The sequence below is a fragment of the Astatotilapia calliptera genome, chromosome 9 (assembly GCF_900246225.1).
Source record: "Astatotilapia calliptera chromosome 9, fAstCal1.2, whole genome shotgun sequence".
NCBI classification, from domain to species: Eukaryota; Metazoa; Chordata; class Actinopteri; order Cichliformes; family Cichlidae; genus Astatotilapia; species Astatotilapia calliptera.
Window position 1 is genome coordinate 29671462 of NC_039310.1, and position 21044 is coordinate 29692505.

At 40.3% G+C, this 21044-nt stretch overlaps 1 protein-coding gene across 4 annotated transcripts in view; it reads left to right on the forward strand.

Annotated features, from left to right (window-relative positions):
- Window positions 1-20507, forward strand: part of LOC113029466 (gastrula zinc finger protein xLCGF3.1-like) — a 73916-nt gene extending 53409 nt beyond the window's left edge. Inside the window, exons 2-7 of one of the 4 annotated variants that reach the window (XM_026180344.1) lie at window positions 15338-15523; window positions 16669-16974; window positions 17059-17142; window positions 17227-17562; window positions 17731-18120; window positions 20229-20507. In XM_026180344.1, coding sequence (XP_026036129.1) covers window positions 16704-16974; window positions 17059-17142; window positions 17227-17562; window positions 17731-18120; window positions 20229-20278 — 1131 coding nt within the window. In that variant the 5' untranslated portion in view covers window positions 15338-15523; window positions 16669-16703 and the 3' untranslated portion in view covers window positions 20279-20507. Of the gene's footprint in view, window positions 1-15337; window positions 15524-16535; window positions 16596-16668; window positions 16975-17058; window positions 17143-17226; window positions 18121-20228 lie in introns of all 4 variants that reach the window. The other 3 variants (XM_026180342.1, XM_026180341.1, XM_026180343.1) reach the window with 3 other exon arrangements.
- Window positions 20508-21044: the final 537 nt, after the last annotated feature.

Sequence of the window (21044 nt, forward strand, 5' to 3'; positions counted from 1 at the left end):
CGTGTGATCATTAAAATCATCGTTTGACTTAACCCGGCCGGACCAGTGTTGTTATTTTGGTTTTTTCTCTTGTCTCCATCCCCAATTTTGAACTGGTAACAGCACCTATGGGAGGACAGCATGAGAACAGGAAACAAAAAAACTCCTCTACACAGAGAGCACATTAATGTCCACATCACAACATTAGAGCACGTGACAAGCCACAGGGGTTGGATAGGGGGGTGGGGGGTAATCCGAAGGAACACAGCAGTCGTCCTACACAGCGCTACCATTTCAGCGCGGCACGCAGACCCGCAGTCTTCCCCCGCAGGAAACAAGCATCGAAGGCGTTTGGAAAGGGAGGGGGATGAGTGCGTGCTTATCAGTGTAAGTGTGTCCAGAGTTCAGCTGAGACAGTGTCCTTTGCTCTATCAGGCTAAGTAAACAGTGACACTGACACTGGTCTCTCGATCTCCCGTTGGAGATAACTTTTTTGTTAAGTTAAGGCCTGATCCTTCTGAAATTCATAGCCAGTGCTCGGAAAAAGCACAGTGTATCCAGGAAACACACTATATGCTGCAATAAATGCAGTGCCCAAGTGTCCCCTCGCCTAACTTTTGTGCCAGTACGCCTAAATTTTTCAAGTTAGGCGTACCGGTGCGCCCATGTCAAAAAGTTAGTCTAGAGTAGTGATGGGACGTTCTGTATCGAGGCTTCGGAGCGTGTGTCGAGTAATGGAGGGGGCGTTTCCGCGAAGCGCGTATCGAGGCTTGCTTCATTTATGGGAGGAGCTGAAAATGATGACGTCCGAAGCCTCGCTGCCCGGCTGTACCACGTGACTGGTTCATGAAGTGGTTCGAACTTTGCCGCGAGATATGACAGCGATATAAAGCCCTCAGACTTCATTCAAAAATGTGGGTGTTTGATGGAGAGTTGCGGTTAGTGAGAGTTTGGAGACCGTTTGGAGGTTTATGAGAGTGAGGAGAGAAAGTCAGGAGAGAATGGAGCCAGCTAAGAAGAGGAGGATGTCCTCCCCTGTGTGGGAACATTTTGATCTTATTCCTCCCAACAAGGTATGTAAATTTCTACAGAAGATGTATTTTCATGATACTGATGGTGCAATACAATTTATGTTGAGCTGTCTTGACTTTTGTACAAGGTGAAGTGTTTTCTATGTGCCAGGGAGCTGGGATATAACAACAACAACACCTTATCCATGCTTAGGCACTACAGAGCTTTGCATGAGAATAAGAGGAACACCGATTGTGGAGCAAGACCAGGTGAGCCATCAAATGCAATGATAATATAGGATGCAGTAATGTTACTAAATGATATAACAATATTATACAACTGTTATAAGTTACGTGTGTGATATTTATATTTGTGCTTTATCTTTATTGTCTTTCCTCAGGAGAACAATCTCAAATAGATGAAGACCTGGTCAGCATGGTGATTGAGGACTCCCAGCTATTTAGCATTGTGGAGGACAAAGGATTCAAAAGATTTGTTAAATCATTAAATCCCAGCTATGTTCTCCCCACTAAAAAGGTCATAAAAGCAGTGAAAATTTAGTTTTTACAGAATAAAATGTGAACAGGCAGTGTGTAGCTGTCCATACCTCAACGTTACAAAAGCACAACCACTGTCCACACCCCAACCACACCTCACCTCACAGTAAATGATCGTTTCCATTTCAAGCATTTCCAAATAATCATTTCCCATACTGCCACTATAAATATACACAGTATACTGCATCACTACAATATACATGTTTTACACACTCCTTTTGTTGTTGACATTTACAGGCTGTGTGCAAAATGCCACACTCTTCAAATTCATGCCAGCTATTATTTTTACGTCCAGTAGGTGTCCTGCTAGAGCAAATGAAGCTTCATGAAGCTTCGCGTTGGGGTGAACCAATTGGATGAAAAGCTTCAGTGCTTCATGGGGCTTCATCTGCCCATCACTAGTCTAGAGCCCTGCTCACAGTAAAGTTAGCTCGGTGCTTACCTTTAGATGAGCCCACAAACCGAGAGAAACTCCGTGATGAAGCTTTGGCTACGTCCACACGTACACGGGTATTTTGAAAACGGAGATTTCAAAATAGTCAAAACGGACTTTTCGAAAGTATCCACCCTGGCAGGCGTTTTTCAGTGACCGAAAACGCCGTTTACGTGTGGACGAAAGGTGCAAACGCATAGAAAAACCTGCGTTTTCAAAAATACCCAGGAAACAGATGAGGGAAACGTTTGTAGTGATGGTCCGCTTGAAGCTGATGCTCCGGTGCGTGTGTCAAAAAATCAACACACTGCTTCAGAAGCTCCGTGTCGAAGCTTGATTCGTTTGGCCAAAGTCACGTGATCAGTGACGTCCGAAGCTTTGTTTAGAACGTGACTACTTCGGGGTCTCATTCAATGGTTTATAAGGAAGTGAATAATTCGCAGGATTTGTGGTGTTTTGATGGTGACAGGTAGCAAACCACTGATATTTCTACTGAGAGACATGGAGCCAGCGAGGAGGAGAGGAGGTTCTGTTGTGTGGGAGTATTTTGAGTAGATTTTGGTCATTCGGGTGGGTTTTCCAGCTTTGTGTTCTGGCTGTTTGCTTTTGTTTTGTGCGTGTTTATTTTATCTGAAAACGGGAAAAACTCAAAATGCCAAAAATCTGTTTTTCATAATATAAATATCATCAAATATCTTTAGAAAAACTTCCATTTGACTCGTTACATTTAATGTTAAAATATATATATTTTATTTTTCAATTAATCTTAAAATGTTAGTCTGCCAAATGTGCAGCAATTTAATGTATTTATTCTCTTTAGCTGAGTTTGTGGGGCCCAGGTAGACTGTATAACTGCATCTCTACCAGTTTCTCTGCACTCCAGCCTCTTCTGTTCCACGTGAAGGGATTTTCCTTAATGCAGGAGAAATTATCTCCACGAAAAGGAACAGTTTCGGCCATCGCACAGTGGAACAAATTCTCTTCTTAAATAAAAATGAAAAAGGGTTACCTTAAATGCATCATGTTTTTAGTTTGCAAGTTCATAAGCACTTTCCCTTTCACAATCAATTCTACCCCCAGGTCAGAAATATTTATAGGAAAATTTCCCTAATATAATATTATTGATAAATACACCCATCTTGCGATTAATTTCACAAGTGGATGGAGGCAGGACCTCACAGCAGAAGCATACTCCATAATGTGTTGTACATTATTATATGTATATTGTATGTAACGTGGTGTTTTCCAATTATTCTATTTACCAACATCAAGAAGTGAAAAGCAAAGAAAGACCACAAACTGGTGCATGTTTAAACAAGGAAAATTTGCTGGTCGAAATTATTTATTAAACAAATAAATCACATTTTTAACCCCAAAAAATAAACGTTCAAAGCAACACAACGGTGGCCCAATAGCAGACAGAATTCCACTCTGTAGAGTGAGTGGGCAATCATAATGAAGCAGTTGGTTTTATTTTGTGGATTCAAGCTGCTCTTCATATTTTTGGCCACCAGATGTCACCAGAGAGGACTATGTTGAAAAGCTTCGAGTAATGAACCGTTTTTCAATACAAGCCTCAGTGCTTCAGAAAGCTTCATTTGGCCATCACTCAAGGGCGTAGATTTGGCATGGACGGAAGGGACATGTCCCCACCAATAATTTGATCTCTTCGAGTAAAGAAAAACAAGCCCGATAGTAAGAAAAAAATGATCTGTCAGCGTCTCGGTGCAGAAAGAGTTAAATTATGTTCTCTACTGGAGTCCTACGTCATGTGACAAATATGGCCAATGTGATTGGATGAGCCTTTCAGGGAGCTCTGTTTAGTTTCAGCAGCGGCAAACCTGCGCTGCCAGGAGGAGAGGAGGATGGCAGCGCAAAGGAAGAACCTGGATATAAGAAATTGTTTTTCAAAGAAACCTGTAAGTCACGTAAAGTCAAGTTCACTCATATAATGTGTCCGTCACAATAACATTACAGGCTATGCTAGGCCATACATGCCAACACTCACGATTTTTCCGAGAAATCCCGAATTTCAGTGCCCCTCCCGATAATCTCCCGGGGCGACCATTCTCCCCCCAATTTCTCCTGATTTTCCACCCGGACAACAAAACTGAAAACCATATCGCAGACCGGCCCAGCCAATTCCAGTTTCCAACAATGGCTACTATTACTGCAGCTACTTAGTTTTAATATTACTCTTATTACTCTTTCTGGGTCGCAAAATAAACTTTTAACACATTTTCAGGCGAGAATGTAGCTGTGTAAACGTCAAATAACTTAAACATGTTATTGTTTGGCCTTTTTCAGTGCTTTAGTTGTGTTTTATTTGTTGGTGAGTAAATCGTTTTGTCTGAGACTAAAGTTATTAGATTAAATTAGATTAAATAAAACTTTATTAATCCCTCGGGAGGATTCCTCCGTGTTGGAGGTTCCATTTTTTAGGGCAGAAATACCGTGGTAACTCGCATATCTCACGGAGGAATAAACCACATACACGTTGTTAGAGTTTTACATCAGAGGCACACGCCTTCCTCTGTGCCATCATTTATTGCACACACACTTCCGTATTTATACCTTTCAGATTAAGAACACATACATATATGATAGGGCAACTGTAACTGTCCCTGAGACAGTTAAAATAAAGTTGGTTATTTTGTGTTTCTGTGATAGATTCATGCTTAATTTAGTTCATTTATTTATAAGATAAGATGATAAAAGTGTAACATCAATTAAAAAACATGTCTAAAATATGTGATTACAAAATATGGGTTTGTTAAATATGTAAAGTGCTGTAAAGTTTGTATGAGGTAAAGTTTGTAATTGTCACATGACCAGAGTTTGGTTGAGAGCACAACCACGGCATTGTGGAGCATGGATACGTGGCTACAGATGCATCTACAGCCTCAGCGTTAATGTTATTCTGCATGTGGTCCAAGAGGCGCACACGGTATGGTTTCATGTATATTGTTTGTATAATGTTGCATACGTGTTCTACACTGGTAATGAGAGGACATTTTTGTGATATCCATTATTGTGCATTTTTTCTGTTCTGCTTGCACAAGACTGTTTATGGACATTTATGTTGTAAACTTTGTGTTTCTTCAGTTTTCACGGTGTCTGAAGACAATAAGAGTGAGAGAGAGAGAGAAATAAATTTCCGAAGACATCAGTATGATGCGTGGCCATTCTTTGTTGGACCCCTGTAGTTACAGTGAAAACGTACCGCCAACGTGGCTGGAAGTTCGACGTTAGAAGCAATGCATGTTCCAGAATAAGAAAAGAAGAAATGTTCTTGACAGCGCAGTGTGTGTGGTTCGAGAACACAACGGAAAAGAGGCTTGCAAACTTAAAAAGAGGAAACACCATTATTGGCGCTTTGGACGGCAACGACCATGACTTCACCAATAGAGGGCGACATTGACCATCATAAACTACAGCTCTGCAAATCTCTGCCGCTGCACACTGTAAAATCCCTGGCGGTCTTCAAGGAAAAGATAACAGCTCTTCAGTCAGCGCCAGGTTGGGCTGTGATATATCCACAACTTCATGGAGAGGTTTGGAGTTTGGAGAGGTCTATTAAAATAATAATTTATTTTGTTTAAGAAAGGTACTGAGTTAAAGGTAACCAACCTGTCATTATAGCCAAAGTGTTCCCTTTTATTTTACAAGTGGTGTTGTTTAAAGTGTTCTAAAAATGTTTAAGAGTTCAACTTAAAAGAAGAATAACAAGGGGTGTAGTTAAGCAAATTGTTGCAAGAATCAGATTGTACTGAGAATTGTATATTTGCCAGGATCGCATGTACATATAGCAACAACTTGTTTATGCAGCAGGTTTGCTGAAACATGCACAATGTCAGTAAACACAGAAAAATCACAAATTGAAGAATGCAGAGAACAAATTGATTCCCTTAAGGAAGAGCTAAGTAGATTGAATGAACAATTGAAATTACAGACTGATGATGTTGAAAGGGAGAAATTGGAGTTACTGATAGGTGCTATTCATGATAAAATAGAAATCCAGCTGATAATGTTGAAGAAGCCTGCCTCTAATACTTCAAGACTAGAGCCCAGGAAATCCTCAAGGGAGCGAAAGTTAACGCCCAAAATGCTAGAACTCAAGCAACAAGAGTTCTCTCAGGAGAGTAAATTTATCAAACTATATGAAAGCTGGAAAGAACAAGTTAAAGCTACACGTTCCAAACTTAAAGATGAGTGCTCTGACCAGGAATTAGCTGACATGATGGATACTGTCGAAGGGCTAGAGTCACAAGTGAAAAATACATACGAAGATATGAGATCGCAGTCAGCCCCTTCTACTGAGACTAGAAGAAAAATTGATTCCTGCACAGCAGTAACAGCGGACTTGATGAGAATACTTAAAGTACGTATGAGTGAAGTGGGGCAAGAAGAGTTTGATGCTAAGGCAGAAAATGCGAGACTTCACATGGTGCTAGACAGAGAATATGCTCAGTCAATATTTGGGACTACAATCTCCCGACCTTCTGTACGTAGCTGCCGCTCAAGCTGTCTATCGGAGCAGCAAAGCATCAATGTAAAAAAGGCAGAGTGCGCTGCACAGCTTGCCGCGAAGCAGGCTGAGATAGAGATGGAGGAGGCTATTGCTACACAAAGGCAAGAGCTTAAAAGACTAGAAAATCAGCGAGATCTTCAGGTAATAACTGCAAAGCTAAAGGCTTATTCTCAAGCAGATTCAAGTGAAGCCTGTGGAGAAGACAAAAGCGCACACAGTGCGGTAGTCAGTTGTCCTCCATTAGCTCCTGAAGAAATCATACCAGAGCAAACCTACAAGAATAATAACAATAAACAACCAAACAACAATGAGTCATTGTTAATGCAAGCCTTGCATGACACAATGGTCCTCACCAGACTTCCTGCACCTGAGCCCCCAGTCTTCTCAGGGGACCCACTTAAGTTCTTAGAGTGGAGCACTAGTTTCAAAGCTTTGATAGAGCGGCGATGCACAAATCCAGCTGACAGGTTGTTCTACCTACGCAAATACATCAGTGGAGAAGCACGGTCTGTATTGGAGGGAAGCTTTTACAGAAAGGATGACGAAGCATATGACCAAGCTTGGGAAGCTTTGAATGCTCGGTATGGCCACCCCTTTATAATTCAGTGTGCATTTAGGGAAAAACTGAACAACTGGCCAAAGATTGGTTCAAGAGAGTCGCTTAAACTGAGACAATTCAGTGATTTTCTGACAGCCTGCAGCAATGCTATGCCATACATCAAAGAACTGCAGGCGTTAAATGACTGTGAAGAGAATCAAAAATTGCTCCAAAAACCTCCTGACTGGGTGACTTCTCGTTGGAATCGTCGCGTCACAGTGCAGTTACAGCAAAAAGAAGAATATCCAAGCTTCAAACAATTTGCTGATTTTGTTGCACAAGAAACGGAAGTTGCATGCAATCCTGTAACATCATTTCATGCCTTGAAACACACTGAAGAAAGGTCAGCTAGAGACATAAAGCGTCCAAAGGCTAATGCATACATCACAAATGTGAAAGCATCAGAGAGAACAACCACAGGATACAGTGGAGTGGAGAACAATTCAAATGAGCCTGATATAGAAAGAAAAGCAAAGGCTTTGCCATCAAACTCAGTCACATGTATTTGCTGTGGAGAAAGCCATTCTATTCACAAATGCCAGACCTTTGCTAAAATGTCCGTGGAGAACAAAAGAAAGTTCATACTTGACAATAACCTGTGCTTTGGTTGTCTCAGAAGAGGACACAATTCAAAAGACTGTAAGCGTAAGGCGACTTGCGGGGTTTGTAAAAAACATCATCCAACAGCTCTTCACGAAGACCGTCCAAAGACTCCAGTGAACACATCATCACATAGAATGCAGGCAGAAGAAAACATATCTGCACTTTCTTGTTGCATGGACAGAGGAGATGGTGGGAGCACATCCATGATCGTGCCTGTGTGGGTTTCTTCAACCACCACTCCAGAGAGAGAGACCTTAGTGTATGCTCTATTAGATACACAGAGTAGCAACACTTTTGTAGATCAAGGGGTATGTGAGGAGATGGGGATGAGTTTAGAGCCAGTGAAGTTAAAGCTAACCACTATGATGGGAAGAGATTCCATTGTTCAGAGCGAAAGAGTTAGTGGGCTCAGAGTTAGAGGGTTTTCCTCCAAAAGCTTTATCAACTTGCCACTTGCTTATACCAGAGACTTCATCCCACTTGAACGTTCACACATTCCCACCTCTGAAACTGCCAAAAGATGGGAACATCTAATCAGAATAGCACAGGAGATGCCTGAGTTAATGGATTGCAAGGTCAGGCTGTTAATAGGCTACGACTGTCCTAGAGCACTGGCACCACTGCAAGTAATCGCGGGAGGTGACGAAGAGCCATATGCAATCAAGACAGACCTGGGCTGGAGCATTGTTGGCAGTTCACAAAAAATGGCAACATCAGCAGAAGTGACAGGCCTGTGCCATCGCTTATCTGTTAAGGAACTTCCACCCTTGACACCAGCCACCATCATCAGAGTGCTTGAGTCAGACTTCAAAGACACAGCTCCTGGAGAAAAGAGCATATCACAAGATGACATACAGTTCATGCAACTGCTAAATGAGAAAATACACCAGAATGCTGATGGGCACCTAGAGATGCCACTTCCCTTTAAGGCACGCCCTCAGCTGCCAGAAAATAAGCGTCTGGCTCTGGTGCGACTTAAGCACCTGAAAGGGAAGTTTGAGAAAAATCCCAAATTTAAGGACGATTATGTAAGGTTCATGGACAATGTCTTCAAGGAAGGTGATGCTGAAAGAGCTGAAGATGATCCCAGAGAAGGAAATATATGGTATATTCCACATCAAGGCGTCTATCACCCGAGAAAACCGGAAAAAATCAGGGTTGTGTTTGACTGCTCTGCAAAGTACAGTGGCACAGCTCTGAATATTGCATCAAGTCTATACAGATGTTTAGAGACATAATGCAAAGCATGTTTGTTTCTTATGGCTTACAAATGTGTTTGCCTTTAACATAATTTACATTTCATTTATACAGTTTCACAGACAAAACAATAAAATAGGTTTCCTGAACTGTTCTTCATGGCCCAAATTTTGAATCCTTTTGAGGGTGATGCATTATCCAAGAAGGTGGGCAATTTGTTCATTGATCTCTGACCCTCGCTGACTATGACGCCTCCTAATTCTGCTTCCAGCCTTGCTGATTAATTTGGTCTTCCTTTTGGCATCCCTGTCACTGATGCTGTCACCAGTTGTACACAACATCTCTGTTTGTCCACCAGTCTAATCTGTAATTCAGGTGAACCCAGAATTACATGTATCTTTGTAATGTTTCAAAAAATATACACTATATGTTGATGGGCATTGTCACACTTTTCTTTCCTTTATAAGTAAGAATCTCTATGGTTTTAATGACAATTCATATACAGATTGTGGAGGACATTTAATTCAACACTCTAAAAAGTTCCTCATCTGCAGACTATAGTACAATTTCAGCCCACCGTTAATAAACCCATCCAATGCAGGGTTATCAGAGAAATTATGCAAATGTTATGTTTTTATGTACTGGTAATCTATTTATCATTTATCATGATTCCTGCTCTGATGATTACGTTCTTCTACTTCTGTAATTTTAATAGATAAAGGATGTTGAACATTAAGCTCCAAACAGGATGAGTGAGGAAGACCACAGAGGAGAATCATGGATGTAGTAAAAGAATACATGCAGTTGTTTTTTTTTCATGGTGGAGGAGCAACTTCTGATACTATCTTAAAGAAAAAACACATCAAATTGAAGAGTAAAAATAATGACAACAATATGTCTACATTTTTTTTATTAATTCCTTAAAGTAAATGCAGTCTTGTCATGGTCAGAGTTGCCCACTCATATTTAACTAATTCAAATACAATTACTGCATATCAATGCTTATGTTCTAATAAAAGGCATTGTTTAATACTTCTTCCATGACAACCCAAATAAATCAATGATAGGGAAACGGGAAGATTAGTCATCAGGCAAGGTTTACTGTTCATTTACCATGCCCTGATATCAGTAAGCTTAACAAAAGAAAAATGTTGGGGACGAGAACCAGGCGGCTGAGCCAGATCAAAGACATTACTAAAACAAAAAGACGCCAACAGCTTCCCTAAAGTGGAAATAAAATAATATGCAAAACAAAAGGCCTGTGTACCTGCTTGACACATAAGATCAGTCACAGGACACAAAAGTGTCATCACCTGCCTAACCCAGTGTTTTTAACACTTAAAGCTCAGTTGAATGTGTTTGGGGTACCCCGATCTTATCTGTCCAGCCTCACACCCAAACACTCTGTTCACACACATAGACACCTACTAACAAAAGTTCAAAGACAGTCTGAAGCCAACCTGCTGGCCTGGGAGCTGGTTTTTTGAAATTATCCCAGGCAAGCGATTGGTCTACTGTTCCCCAGATCAGCCAATAGAGACGTGCCAATTACCTTTGTATTGAGTGTATTGAGTATTGAATGAGGCTTGACACCTGAAAGACAAGAGTAAGAGAAAACAAAGAGCTGGGTACCATGGCATGTAACAGATGTTGTTCCATGCTCATTTTTGATTGTCTCAGTAAATATGTTAACTGCAAAAACATTGAAAATCTAATTCAACTCACTTGTTTAATAGAAAATAATATTTTCCTTCTTGTTCGTTAATTTTCACGTCACTCTAAGTAATTGTAGTCTTAGAAGTATAAAAACAACTTCCAATTCTCATAATTTATATGAAAGTCTTTAATCACATCTTTTACAATATATTTTAAGCAATATGCTTTTGCCTTTTTCTCTGACACTCATTGTCTTTAACATTAATATTATGAATTACCTATACAATATCTTGCCTTTTGATTACAGGTTTCATAATTTTTTTTTCATACTGTAACTCGTAGAAATATTTCTGCCAATACTATTTTGATTATATTTTATACATGAAATAACAAGGTCGTACATTGCCTGCCTTAACATTTTTTAGTTTTTGCTTCATTATTAGAATTAAATTAGTATTATTTGTTAATTCAATGCAAACTGATGTGTGGGACAAGAGCCACATGACATAGAGCCAACCCACTTTTGATCTTTCGGTATTTATTGAGGTGTTGCGTCGCACGGACAGATAACGTAGCTTTCATTGCGACAGGAAACGTTTATATGTGGTTACGCTGTCATTACATATAATTATTATTAGTACACTGAACTTTTCATCGAGGCCTACGTGGACTAAAATTTTTGGTTTACCCACCAACAATAAAATGGAAAGGTGAGTAATTAACACTACAAATGGGACTATTAACAAGAAACGAGCACATTCTAGCCACTTAATGCCAGTTATTTTCCTCAGTCTAATTACAGAAAATTGTTTTAGATTGTTTGCGCTTTGTGTATAGTCTTCGTCCAGAAATGTGTCTAAAATCATAATTTTTAGAATTTGAAAACCTCAATAATATTGATATACTAACCAATAGAGAGCATATATAGAGATATAGCATATACCGAAGATTAGATTTTGTACTCTTAGGCGTACATTTAAAAGTAACACCCTCCAGTTAAGCTTAGTGAAAACTGCTCAGTCCTTTGACTTTTGATGTTGTATCTTTTCCAAAATATATATATTCATTGAGAAAAAGAAGTGATAACACATTCAGATAATTGAAAAATACGTAACATTTTGTAGTACGAAGAAATACGTTAAAACAAAATCAATGTTTGGTTGCATTACTTGTAAAAAAAAACACAAACATAATAAGTAACACTGTTCACCATGATAAATAACTCATCTTACAAAAATGTTTTTGTCACGTAAGGTCATAAATTCTCTTTTAAGCAAAGATTTGCACTGGGTATTACCAGAATTTAATCTTTCATTGGCTTGACACAATGACTCTTTCAAGTCATGGTGATTGTGATAATGATTGTAAAGTCCGTTCAGAGCAACGGTCTTTGTACTATATGTGTCTTTTTCTGTGTGACTTTTATCTTTCATTATTATATAAATGTGATGTATGTTATGTTCACAAAGTGAATACTTCAAAATGAGGAGGACATGCTACAACAAAACAGACTGGGTGAATGTGAGACTTCGAGGAGGAGTACTGACACATCCATTTCAACGGGATGGTTCTAGCTGCGGAGTAATGGTCATCATGGTATGGTACAACATTAACGCAATAATATTTTTCTGTGAAATTAGATAAGAAGATGGGGTGGGGGAAGTTAAAACAATCTTAAAAGGTTAAATTGTGTAAACAGGAAGTGTAACATTTGCAGATGTTTTCAATTAATTGTTTTTGTTGTTTTTTTTTTTTTATTTCAGATGGCCAAAGAAGTAATGGAAGCCATCCATCCATCCATCCATCCGCTTCCGCTTATCCTTTTTCAGGGTCGCGGGGGGCACTGGAGCCTATCCCAGCTGTCATGGGGCGAGAGGCGGGGTACACCCCGGACAGGTCGCCAGTCTGTCGCAGGGCTAACACACAGAGATTTTTGACGACAAAAAAAGAGATGGCCCAGGCACGAAGGACATTTGCACAGACAATACTTGAGGCCTCCGGTGTGTAATATCTTCTTCAAATGGACATATTTATTTGTGTCAAACTGATGAACACTAACATATATATATATATTATGTTTTAGTATTTGACAGTGACAACAACTGTGCCATGTGTGCAACGGTGAAACCACCTAATCCAGGACCCTCCATCATTGACTGGGTATAGTATTTTTAAAAATTGTTTTATGTTATCTTCCAAAAAAGACTCTGTGTCTTTAATGATTGTAATTGATTAAAACATAGAATTATTTACGTAATGTGTTTATGAAAGTTCATATGTTTTTGTTTACAGATCCAGTGTGATAATTGCAACCGCTGGTTCCATTCTGAATGCCTGGACATGACAAATGAACAGCTCAGCAGTGCTCAGAAGACAGAGTGGAAGTGTGTGCTTTGTGTAACCTAATTCCACATGCGGTGAAAGCTACTTGAATAATCTGCTTATAGTTGTTATTGGTGTTTTGAGGAACACATGTGTAAAACACAATGTGTATAACATTCTTGCTTTGTGCACGTACTTCAAGTATTTCCTTTTTGATTTTTTGGGTTGATTTGTGTGATGACAGATAATGAATAACAATATATCTAAACTGTGTAGTAGTAATATGAGAAATCAGTAATCTGAGAAATGTAATTTCTCACCCTGACCGGTTGAGGCAGATGGCCGCCCCTCCCTGAGCCTGGTTCTGCCGGAGGTTTCTTCCTGTTAAAAGGGAGTTTTTCCTTCCCACTGTTGCTCATAGGGGGTCATATGATTGTTGAGTTTTTCTCTGTATGTATTATTGTAAGGTTTAACTTATTATGTAAGTGCCTTAAGTTGACTATTGTTGTGATTAAGCACTGAATAAATAATGTCTAAAACTGAAGTTGATACTTGAGGTGGTGTGTGAATGACATTTTGAAAAATTTAAATTGTGTGTGGAAAGACATTTCTTGTAGTTAAGCAAATACTTCAATGAACTCATTTTGTTTGGTAATGGAATAGGATTTAATTTTATCAGAAATCCGTACAGTAATTTTGGCTGTGGATCACAGGGTGCAGAGTGGGGGTCACCCAGAGTCAGAATCCAGTGAAATATCTGCGTCACCTCTTATAGTTTTCCTGTAATCGGAGCTCAAAGATGAGAATATATAGAGTATAGTACAGTAAATTGTGCAAAGTTTACTATCAATTTTCTCAAAATCCGTACAGTAATTTTGGCTGTGGATCACAGGGTGCAGAGTGGAGATGGCCTAGAGTCATAATCCAGTGAAATATCTGTGTCACCTCTTACAGTTTTCCTGTAATCTGAGCTCAAAGATGTCAATATATAGAGTATAGTACAGTAAATTGTGCAAAGTTTACTATCAATTTTCTCAAAAACCGTACAGTAATTTTGGCTGTGGATCACAGCATGCAGAGTGGGGGTCACCCAGAGTCATAATCCAGTGAAATATCTGCGTCACCTCTTATAGTTTTCCTGTAATCTGAGCTCAAAGATGAGAATATATAGAGTATAGTACAGTAAATTGTGCAAAGTTTACTATCAATTTTCTCAAAATCCGTACAGTAATTTTGGCTGTGGATGACAGGGTGCAGAGTGGAGATGGCCTAGATTCAGAATCCAGTGAAATATCTGCGTCACCTCTTACAGTTTTCCTGTAATCTGAGCTCAAAGATGTCAATATGTAGAGTACAGTAAAGCAAAATGGGAAGATTTTACTATGAATTTTCTCAAAATCCGTACAGTAATTTTGGCTGTGGATCACAGGGTGCAGAGTGGGGGTCACCCAGAGTCATAATCCAGTGAAATATCTGCGTCACCTCTTATAGTTTTCCTGTAATCTGAGGTCAAAGATGAGGACATTAAAAATACAGTTGAGTAAATTGGGTAAATTTTATTGTTAATTTTCTCTGAATCATACAGTAATTTGGGCTGTGGATCACAGGGGGGAAAGTGGAGATAAACCAAAACTGGGAGTGGATTGTGAAGTAAAATAGTATCAGGACACAAAACACTGCGTTTCTAAGCCAGTCTTCACCCATACCGTAATATACGTAAGAGTAGTGCAACCACATTTTCGGTGCGGCTGGCGGAGCGGCTAGCTTGACTGTGACTTCCTAAGTGAGGGCTCACTTGACCGCAGTCTTTAAGACGCCCAAGTCGAGGGTTGATGGTGTCATCAGTTTGTGCCACTGCTCTCTCGCTTCGGGATTATGAGGACACGTGCCTTCACGCTTGTGCTTAACGAAGGACGGATTTATGTTTTCTTCTCCAGACCTTTTTTTTTGGTTGTTTTATTTGCAACGCTTGGGTTGTATGAACGCTGGGCGTTATGTTGTTGAGCCGCAGCCGTTCAACCGGGCTTTTATATGGTTGTTGAAGAAGGCGTATTAAAGAACCACCGTGGATTACCGATACCAGCGTGGGTGTGTGTTCTTCCGACTAGCCTGCTAGGTGTTTTGCCGCCTCCTCTCAACCACGCAACACAACCCGACGTTACAGTATGTATTGCAGCTGCGAAGACGAACGTACGTTCTCCTGTTAGGTTACAGCTGGTAGGAAGGTGCGTTCAGTGTGTCTTTGTAATTTTAAGTTTCCATGTCAAACGAGATAAAACAGTTATTTCTGGATGCGCACTTATTTGCTGAGATTAACAATGTGTTTTTGTAAACCACGTGATGATTTAAGTCATTTAATCTTTACAGAACATGTGAGCGAGGCTAAAAGAGCAATATTTTTATGTTTAGTAAACTGACGTTTCTAAATGTAACTGCTTTTATTTTATCAGTTCTGACGAGGACAGCTGAGTGATGTTGTTGGTGAGCTTGGATTAAATCATCTCTAAACAAAGAACTTGTCCTCGTGGTGACTGACTTGGGGAGTGGAGGTCAGTGAGCCCATTGTCTCTGCTGGTCCGACTCCAACTACAAAGCCGGCCCGCTCGCCCCCTCCTGAGTCTGAGAGGAGATCCAGAGTAAGTCAGTTATAACTACACTGGTTGCTTAACTTCATCATTTTCTACAGGGTCTCTCTCTCTTAGCTCATTTTGGTTTGATTTCTGCCTTCTGTTTAGCCTCTGTTTGTCTGCCTCAGTACATTAATGTTTTATCATTTGAGTTACACTCTTTGTTTCCCTTCATATGAAGGTGATGTCTGTGGAGTGATCATGACTTCGTTAAAAATGCTGTTTTCCTTTTCCACTTCTCTTTCATATTCTTTCTGTTCTTGTGTAAGCTGCTAACTCTTGTGATGGACATTTCTTTATTTTATGTGTTGATCATATGTTTTGACAATATCACTTTAGTAATATCTATAGTACATTTTGTGCGACTTTGTTCTACACATAGGAAAACATCAAATAAGTATTTCACAGGTTATTCCACACACAGATGGGTATTGTGAGTGAGTTGGACTGACACTCCCAGGCACCATGAGACATTAGGCAGATAGTGAGACTCCTTATCTCCAGGGAGGAGGTGTTGAGATGAAATTATTTGATGTGCCTCAATTCTATGCTGTATATTAACTAAAATGCCATATAACCATATAGTGCAGTATTAAGTGGACATGGCCATGAAAAATAAAGACATTAGACTACGTGTCCTTGGGGGGTGGAAAGCTGTAGACTCTCACCCACGCTTGCCTGTGAAAAAGTAGATAACAGGGGACCATCTTCTAGTGGAGATGCATTATAACTCACCTGTGCATTAGAATAAAAGGTGTTGATTGCAGCTGACAGTGTCTGCAGACTTTGATAACTGTGACACCCTCGTGGTTAATCAGAGGGAAATCTGAGTCAGTGTGGATTTGGTTGTACAGCTCTCACACATACAACCTGAACTGCACATTGTAAGTGTGATGTTCTTCAAATTTGAACAAAGTAAACTAAAAAACTTTGAAGTCACACAAGCCAAAATTTTATTCACAATGTTGAACTTTTACTACTTTTATCCCCAAAATGAGCTCACTTCAAATGTTTACCACAGCATAGCGTCCCCAGGCACCTGAGACGTTTGGCAGATGGTGAAACTGTTTATCTTTGTGAGGTAAGAGGGGGCACTTGTGGATGAGCTGAAGATATAGACCTGATGTCACTGTTTGGGTTCTTTGTCATTACAGGAGAAAGAAGTGAAAGCAGGCCCAAACCTCAGCACATGGATGACATCAACCAAAAACATCCAGCACCAGCAAGTAAAGATGAGCCAGCGGCGATCCCTGTGGAAAAGACTTTTCCTGCTATGAAGCAGCCCAGAAGACGCAAGCGCGCCAACGGGGAGGAGAGAAGCTTGAGCTGTGACCTGTGTGGAAAGACCTTTACTCAGAGATGCAACTTAAAATCACATCAGCTCGTCCACACGAAATTTAAAGCTTTCAACTGTGATCTGTGTGGGATGTCTTTTACTCACAGTAGCAACTTAAAAAGACATCAGCTGATCCACACCGGTGTGAAACCATTCAGCTGTGATCAGTGTGGAAAGACCTTTACTCAGATTTTTCACTTCAAATCACATCAGCTGATCCACACCGGTGTGAAACCATTCAGCTGTGATCAGTGTGGAAAGACCTTTACTCGGATTGGTGGCTTAAAAACACATCAGCTGATCCACACCGGTGTGAAACCATTCAGATGTGATCAGTGTGGAAAGACCTTTACTCAGAGTAGCAACTTAAAAACACATCAGCTGATCCACACCGGTGTGAAACCATTCAGATGTGATCAGTGTGGAAAGTCTTTTCAGGATAGAGATCACTTAGAGAGACATCAGGGCGTCCACAGTGAAGTTAAACCTTTCACCTGTGATCAGTGTGGAAAGGCTTTTACTGAGATTGGTAGATTAAAAACACATCAGCTTATCCACAGTGGAGATAAACCATTCAGTTGTGATCTGTGTGGAAAGTCTTTTACTCAGATAGGCAATTTAAAAGTACATCAGCTCATCCACAGTGGAGATAAACCTCTCACCTGTGATCAGTGTGGAAAGGCTTTTGCTTACGTTGGTAACTTAAAAAGACATCAGCTCATCCACAGTGGAGATAAACCCTTCAGCTGTGAGCAGTGTGGAAAGTCTTTTACTCACATTGCTGCCTTGAAATCACATCAGCTTATCCACTCTGGTACTAAACAATTTGTATGTGGTGACTGTGGAAAGGCTTATATTGAGATCGAAAGGTTAAAAGCACATCAGCTCATCCACAGTGGAGATAAACCCTTCAGCTGTGAGCAGTGTGGAAAGTCTTTTACTCAGAAAGCTCACTTAAAAACACATCAGCTTATCCACTCTGGTGCTAAACAATTTGTATGTGGTCAATGTGGAAAGGCTTTTACTCACATGACTGGCTTAAAATCACATCAGCTCACCCACTCTGGAGTTAAATCATTTAAATGTGGTCAATGTGGAAAGGCTTTTACTCACATGACTGGCTTAAAATCACATCAGCTCACCCACTCTGGAGTTACATCATTTAAATGTGGTCACTGTGGAAAGTCTTTCATCCATAAAACAAATCTATTGAGGCATCAGAAAACCCACAAAGTGTCCTCCTGTGAGAAAAGTGGCAGACCAATGGGACATTACTAGGGCTTCCACAAATGATTATTTTGATAGTCGACTAGTCACCGATTATTTTCCCAATTAGTCGAATAATCAGATCATGCATCCATTGGACGTAAAATGTACAGCATGCATCTGCTCTTATATAACTATCATGAGCTTACAGCTTTAAGTGTTTAAGGTCTGTGCTAACTAAGAATAGAGACATGGTGATAGTTTATTAAATTTTAATGAAATGTGCAGATTGTTTCGGTGAAGTTTAATAAACTCCTTGCTAGGGATGGGTACCTGTATCCGGTGCCATGACGGCACCAGTTCTGACATAAACGGTAGTAACCAGACCGAAAAGAAGCGCACATTTCGGTGCTTTATTTCGGTGCTTTTATTTTCCTGAGATGTCATACACTTTAGATTCTAGCCAATCATTTTACGTTTCCGAGGATAGTAGGCGGGTCCAGGTACGTACGTTCTTTTGGAGCAGAGCTACAGATTAAAAATGCCCAAGGCAAAGCGGTGAAAAGTCTGGCTGTACTTCACAGCAAAATATGCAAACTCAGCAGCCTGCAACAAGTGCTTTAAGGTGATACTGTGATACTGTCAAAGGAGGTAACACCTCGAATCCAATGAAACACCTGGCGACGCATAACGGTGTTTTTTAAAGCCGAAAAATGCGCCGTATTTGATAGCTTGCTGCGAGACCTCACACCGAGCACATCTACTGCGGGTGTGGTGCCTGTTATCGGACCCGGAGTTAGCAACATCCCCCAAAAACCCGAAGAGGGGAGTCCTGGCCCCTAGCCCTGCCAGTGTAGCAGAAATGATGATGCAGCAGCAGCCGTTCTTCTCTGCGTGAGTAGCTTAATGTTGTTCGTGTGTAATTTACATTGAGTAGGCTAAACACGTTATTACATTAATGCATGTAAGGTGAACTAGATTAGATTAGATTAGATAGAACTTTATTAATCCCTCGGGTGGGTTCCTCTGGGAAATTCGATCCAACTAGCAAACAGCATCATATCTATTTGCGGCTGTCTTCTTGTTTGATGGCAGATACTCCCTTCACCCTGGCCAAAAAGGCTAAAATGACCAAAGAAAGATTGGAAAACAGTTAAACATGAGAGGTTTTTGGAGAAAGTTTGTGTTTTTTCCATTGATTAAGCACTGCTTCCAGCCAAGAGTGTTGCCATATATGCCCCATAGCTGCAGAAAAGACTAACATTGTTATCTTTTTACAAAAAAACAGCTGAACATGAGAGGTTTTTGGACCAATTTTGTGTTCTCCATTCTTTAAGCACCGGTTTGAACACCGTTTAGGCACCGGCACCGTTTCAAAAGTACCAGTTTGGCACCGGTATCGGATAAAACCTAAACGATACCAAATCCCTACTCCTTGCTATCTAAAATATAACAGGACACCGGAGTATATTCTCGAGCATCTCACATTTCTGATAATCAGCTGTCTGCTTGACGTTTTTTCAGCTGTGTAAAAACTATAACTTTAATCTCAGCCAAACCGATTTACTCAGGAACAAATAAAATACTGAAAAAAAAGCAGAACAGTAACATTTTTAAGTTATCTAAGTGACTTATATATCATGTTTAACCTGAGTAGCGAAAGATGGCGGTGGGTTTGGAAACCATTTGCCGGGAGTCCGGTGTTCTCACCGGCTCCAGGGAGCCTGTAACCCCGGCTAGCTATCGAAGTCTCCGAAAACGTCGGAGCACTTTTGAAAAAATGTGGTGTCTTGATAAACTGAGCAGATATTTGAAGTTTACACAGCTACATTCTCGCCTGAAAATATGTTAAGCGTTTACTTTGTGACCCAGAAAGAATGATAAGAATAAAACTGACTAGCTGCCGCCATTGTTGGAAACTGAGCTGTGCAATGAATTCTGGGACACAGCTTCTTCTTCTTCGGTGTTTAATGGCAGCTGTCATCCTTCTTCATGCAGTGCTGCCATCTTCTGTTTCAGTCCGTTATTACACTCTTAAATCCTACTACTTATTCCTGCGTCTTTTGGGATCTTACAAAGCTTCAAACGACGCCTTGACTATTAAATTAGTCGTTGGCGATTTTGATAGTCGACGTAATCGTGACTAGTCGACTAATCGTGGCAGCCCTAGACATTACCCTGACAGGGTTCATTTGAACACAGTGGGAGAAACAGGGGTTTGAACAAAAGTTCTTCTGGATGCTGCGTCAAACTTAAAAAGCTTGAGATCAGGCTTCACAATTCAACTTGTTCCAAGTTTAGCAAGTTAAACTTCACTGGCTGTGTCCACAAACAGCATACAGAGAAAAAATTACTCCCATCATCTGATCACAAGAAAAACAAATTGTCAGAAGAGTTCACCTTCTGGGTCAAACTGTCAGACCTGTTACGGTTTATTTCAGGAGTCCCCAATCCCAGTCCACGAGGGCCGGTGTCCCTGCAGGTTTTAGATCTCACTCTGGGTCAACACACCTGAATCACATGATTACTTCATTACCAGGCCTCTGGACAACGTCAAGACATGTTGAAGGGGATAATTTAACATTTTTTAAATCATCTATGACGGATCAAGGACACCTCTAAACCCTGCAGGGACACCGGCCCTCGTGGACTGGGATTGGGGACCCCTGGTTTATTTGGCTATTCATCGTGAGGTAATTATCAGTGTCAGTGCTGCGCCACTTCTATTGTAACTCACATGAAATGTGTTTTAAATGGGCTCTATTGTCTTACAATATTGTGTGAGTCTGTTTTGCTCCACAAAGACACAACCCCTCCTGCAATTTTTAATGTTACAGTAAAAAAAAAGGTAAATTGATAAATTTGTGTCATTTTTAAACGGGCAGTATGTGGAAAACTAAATATTTTCTTACCCATGTGTAAAGTTTTCAGTGGTCTGTGTTTTCTTACAGGATGTGAGTGTGTTTTGCTCCATGAAGAGACAAACCT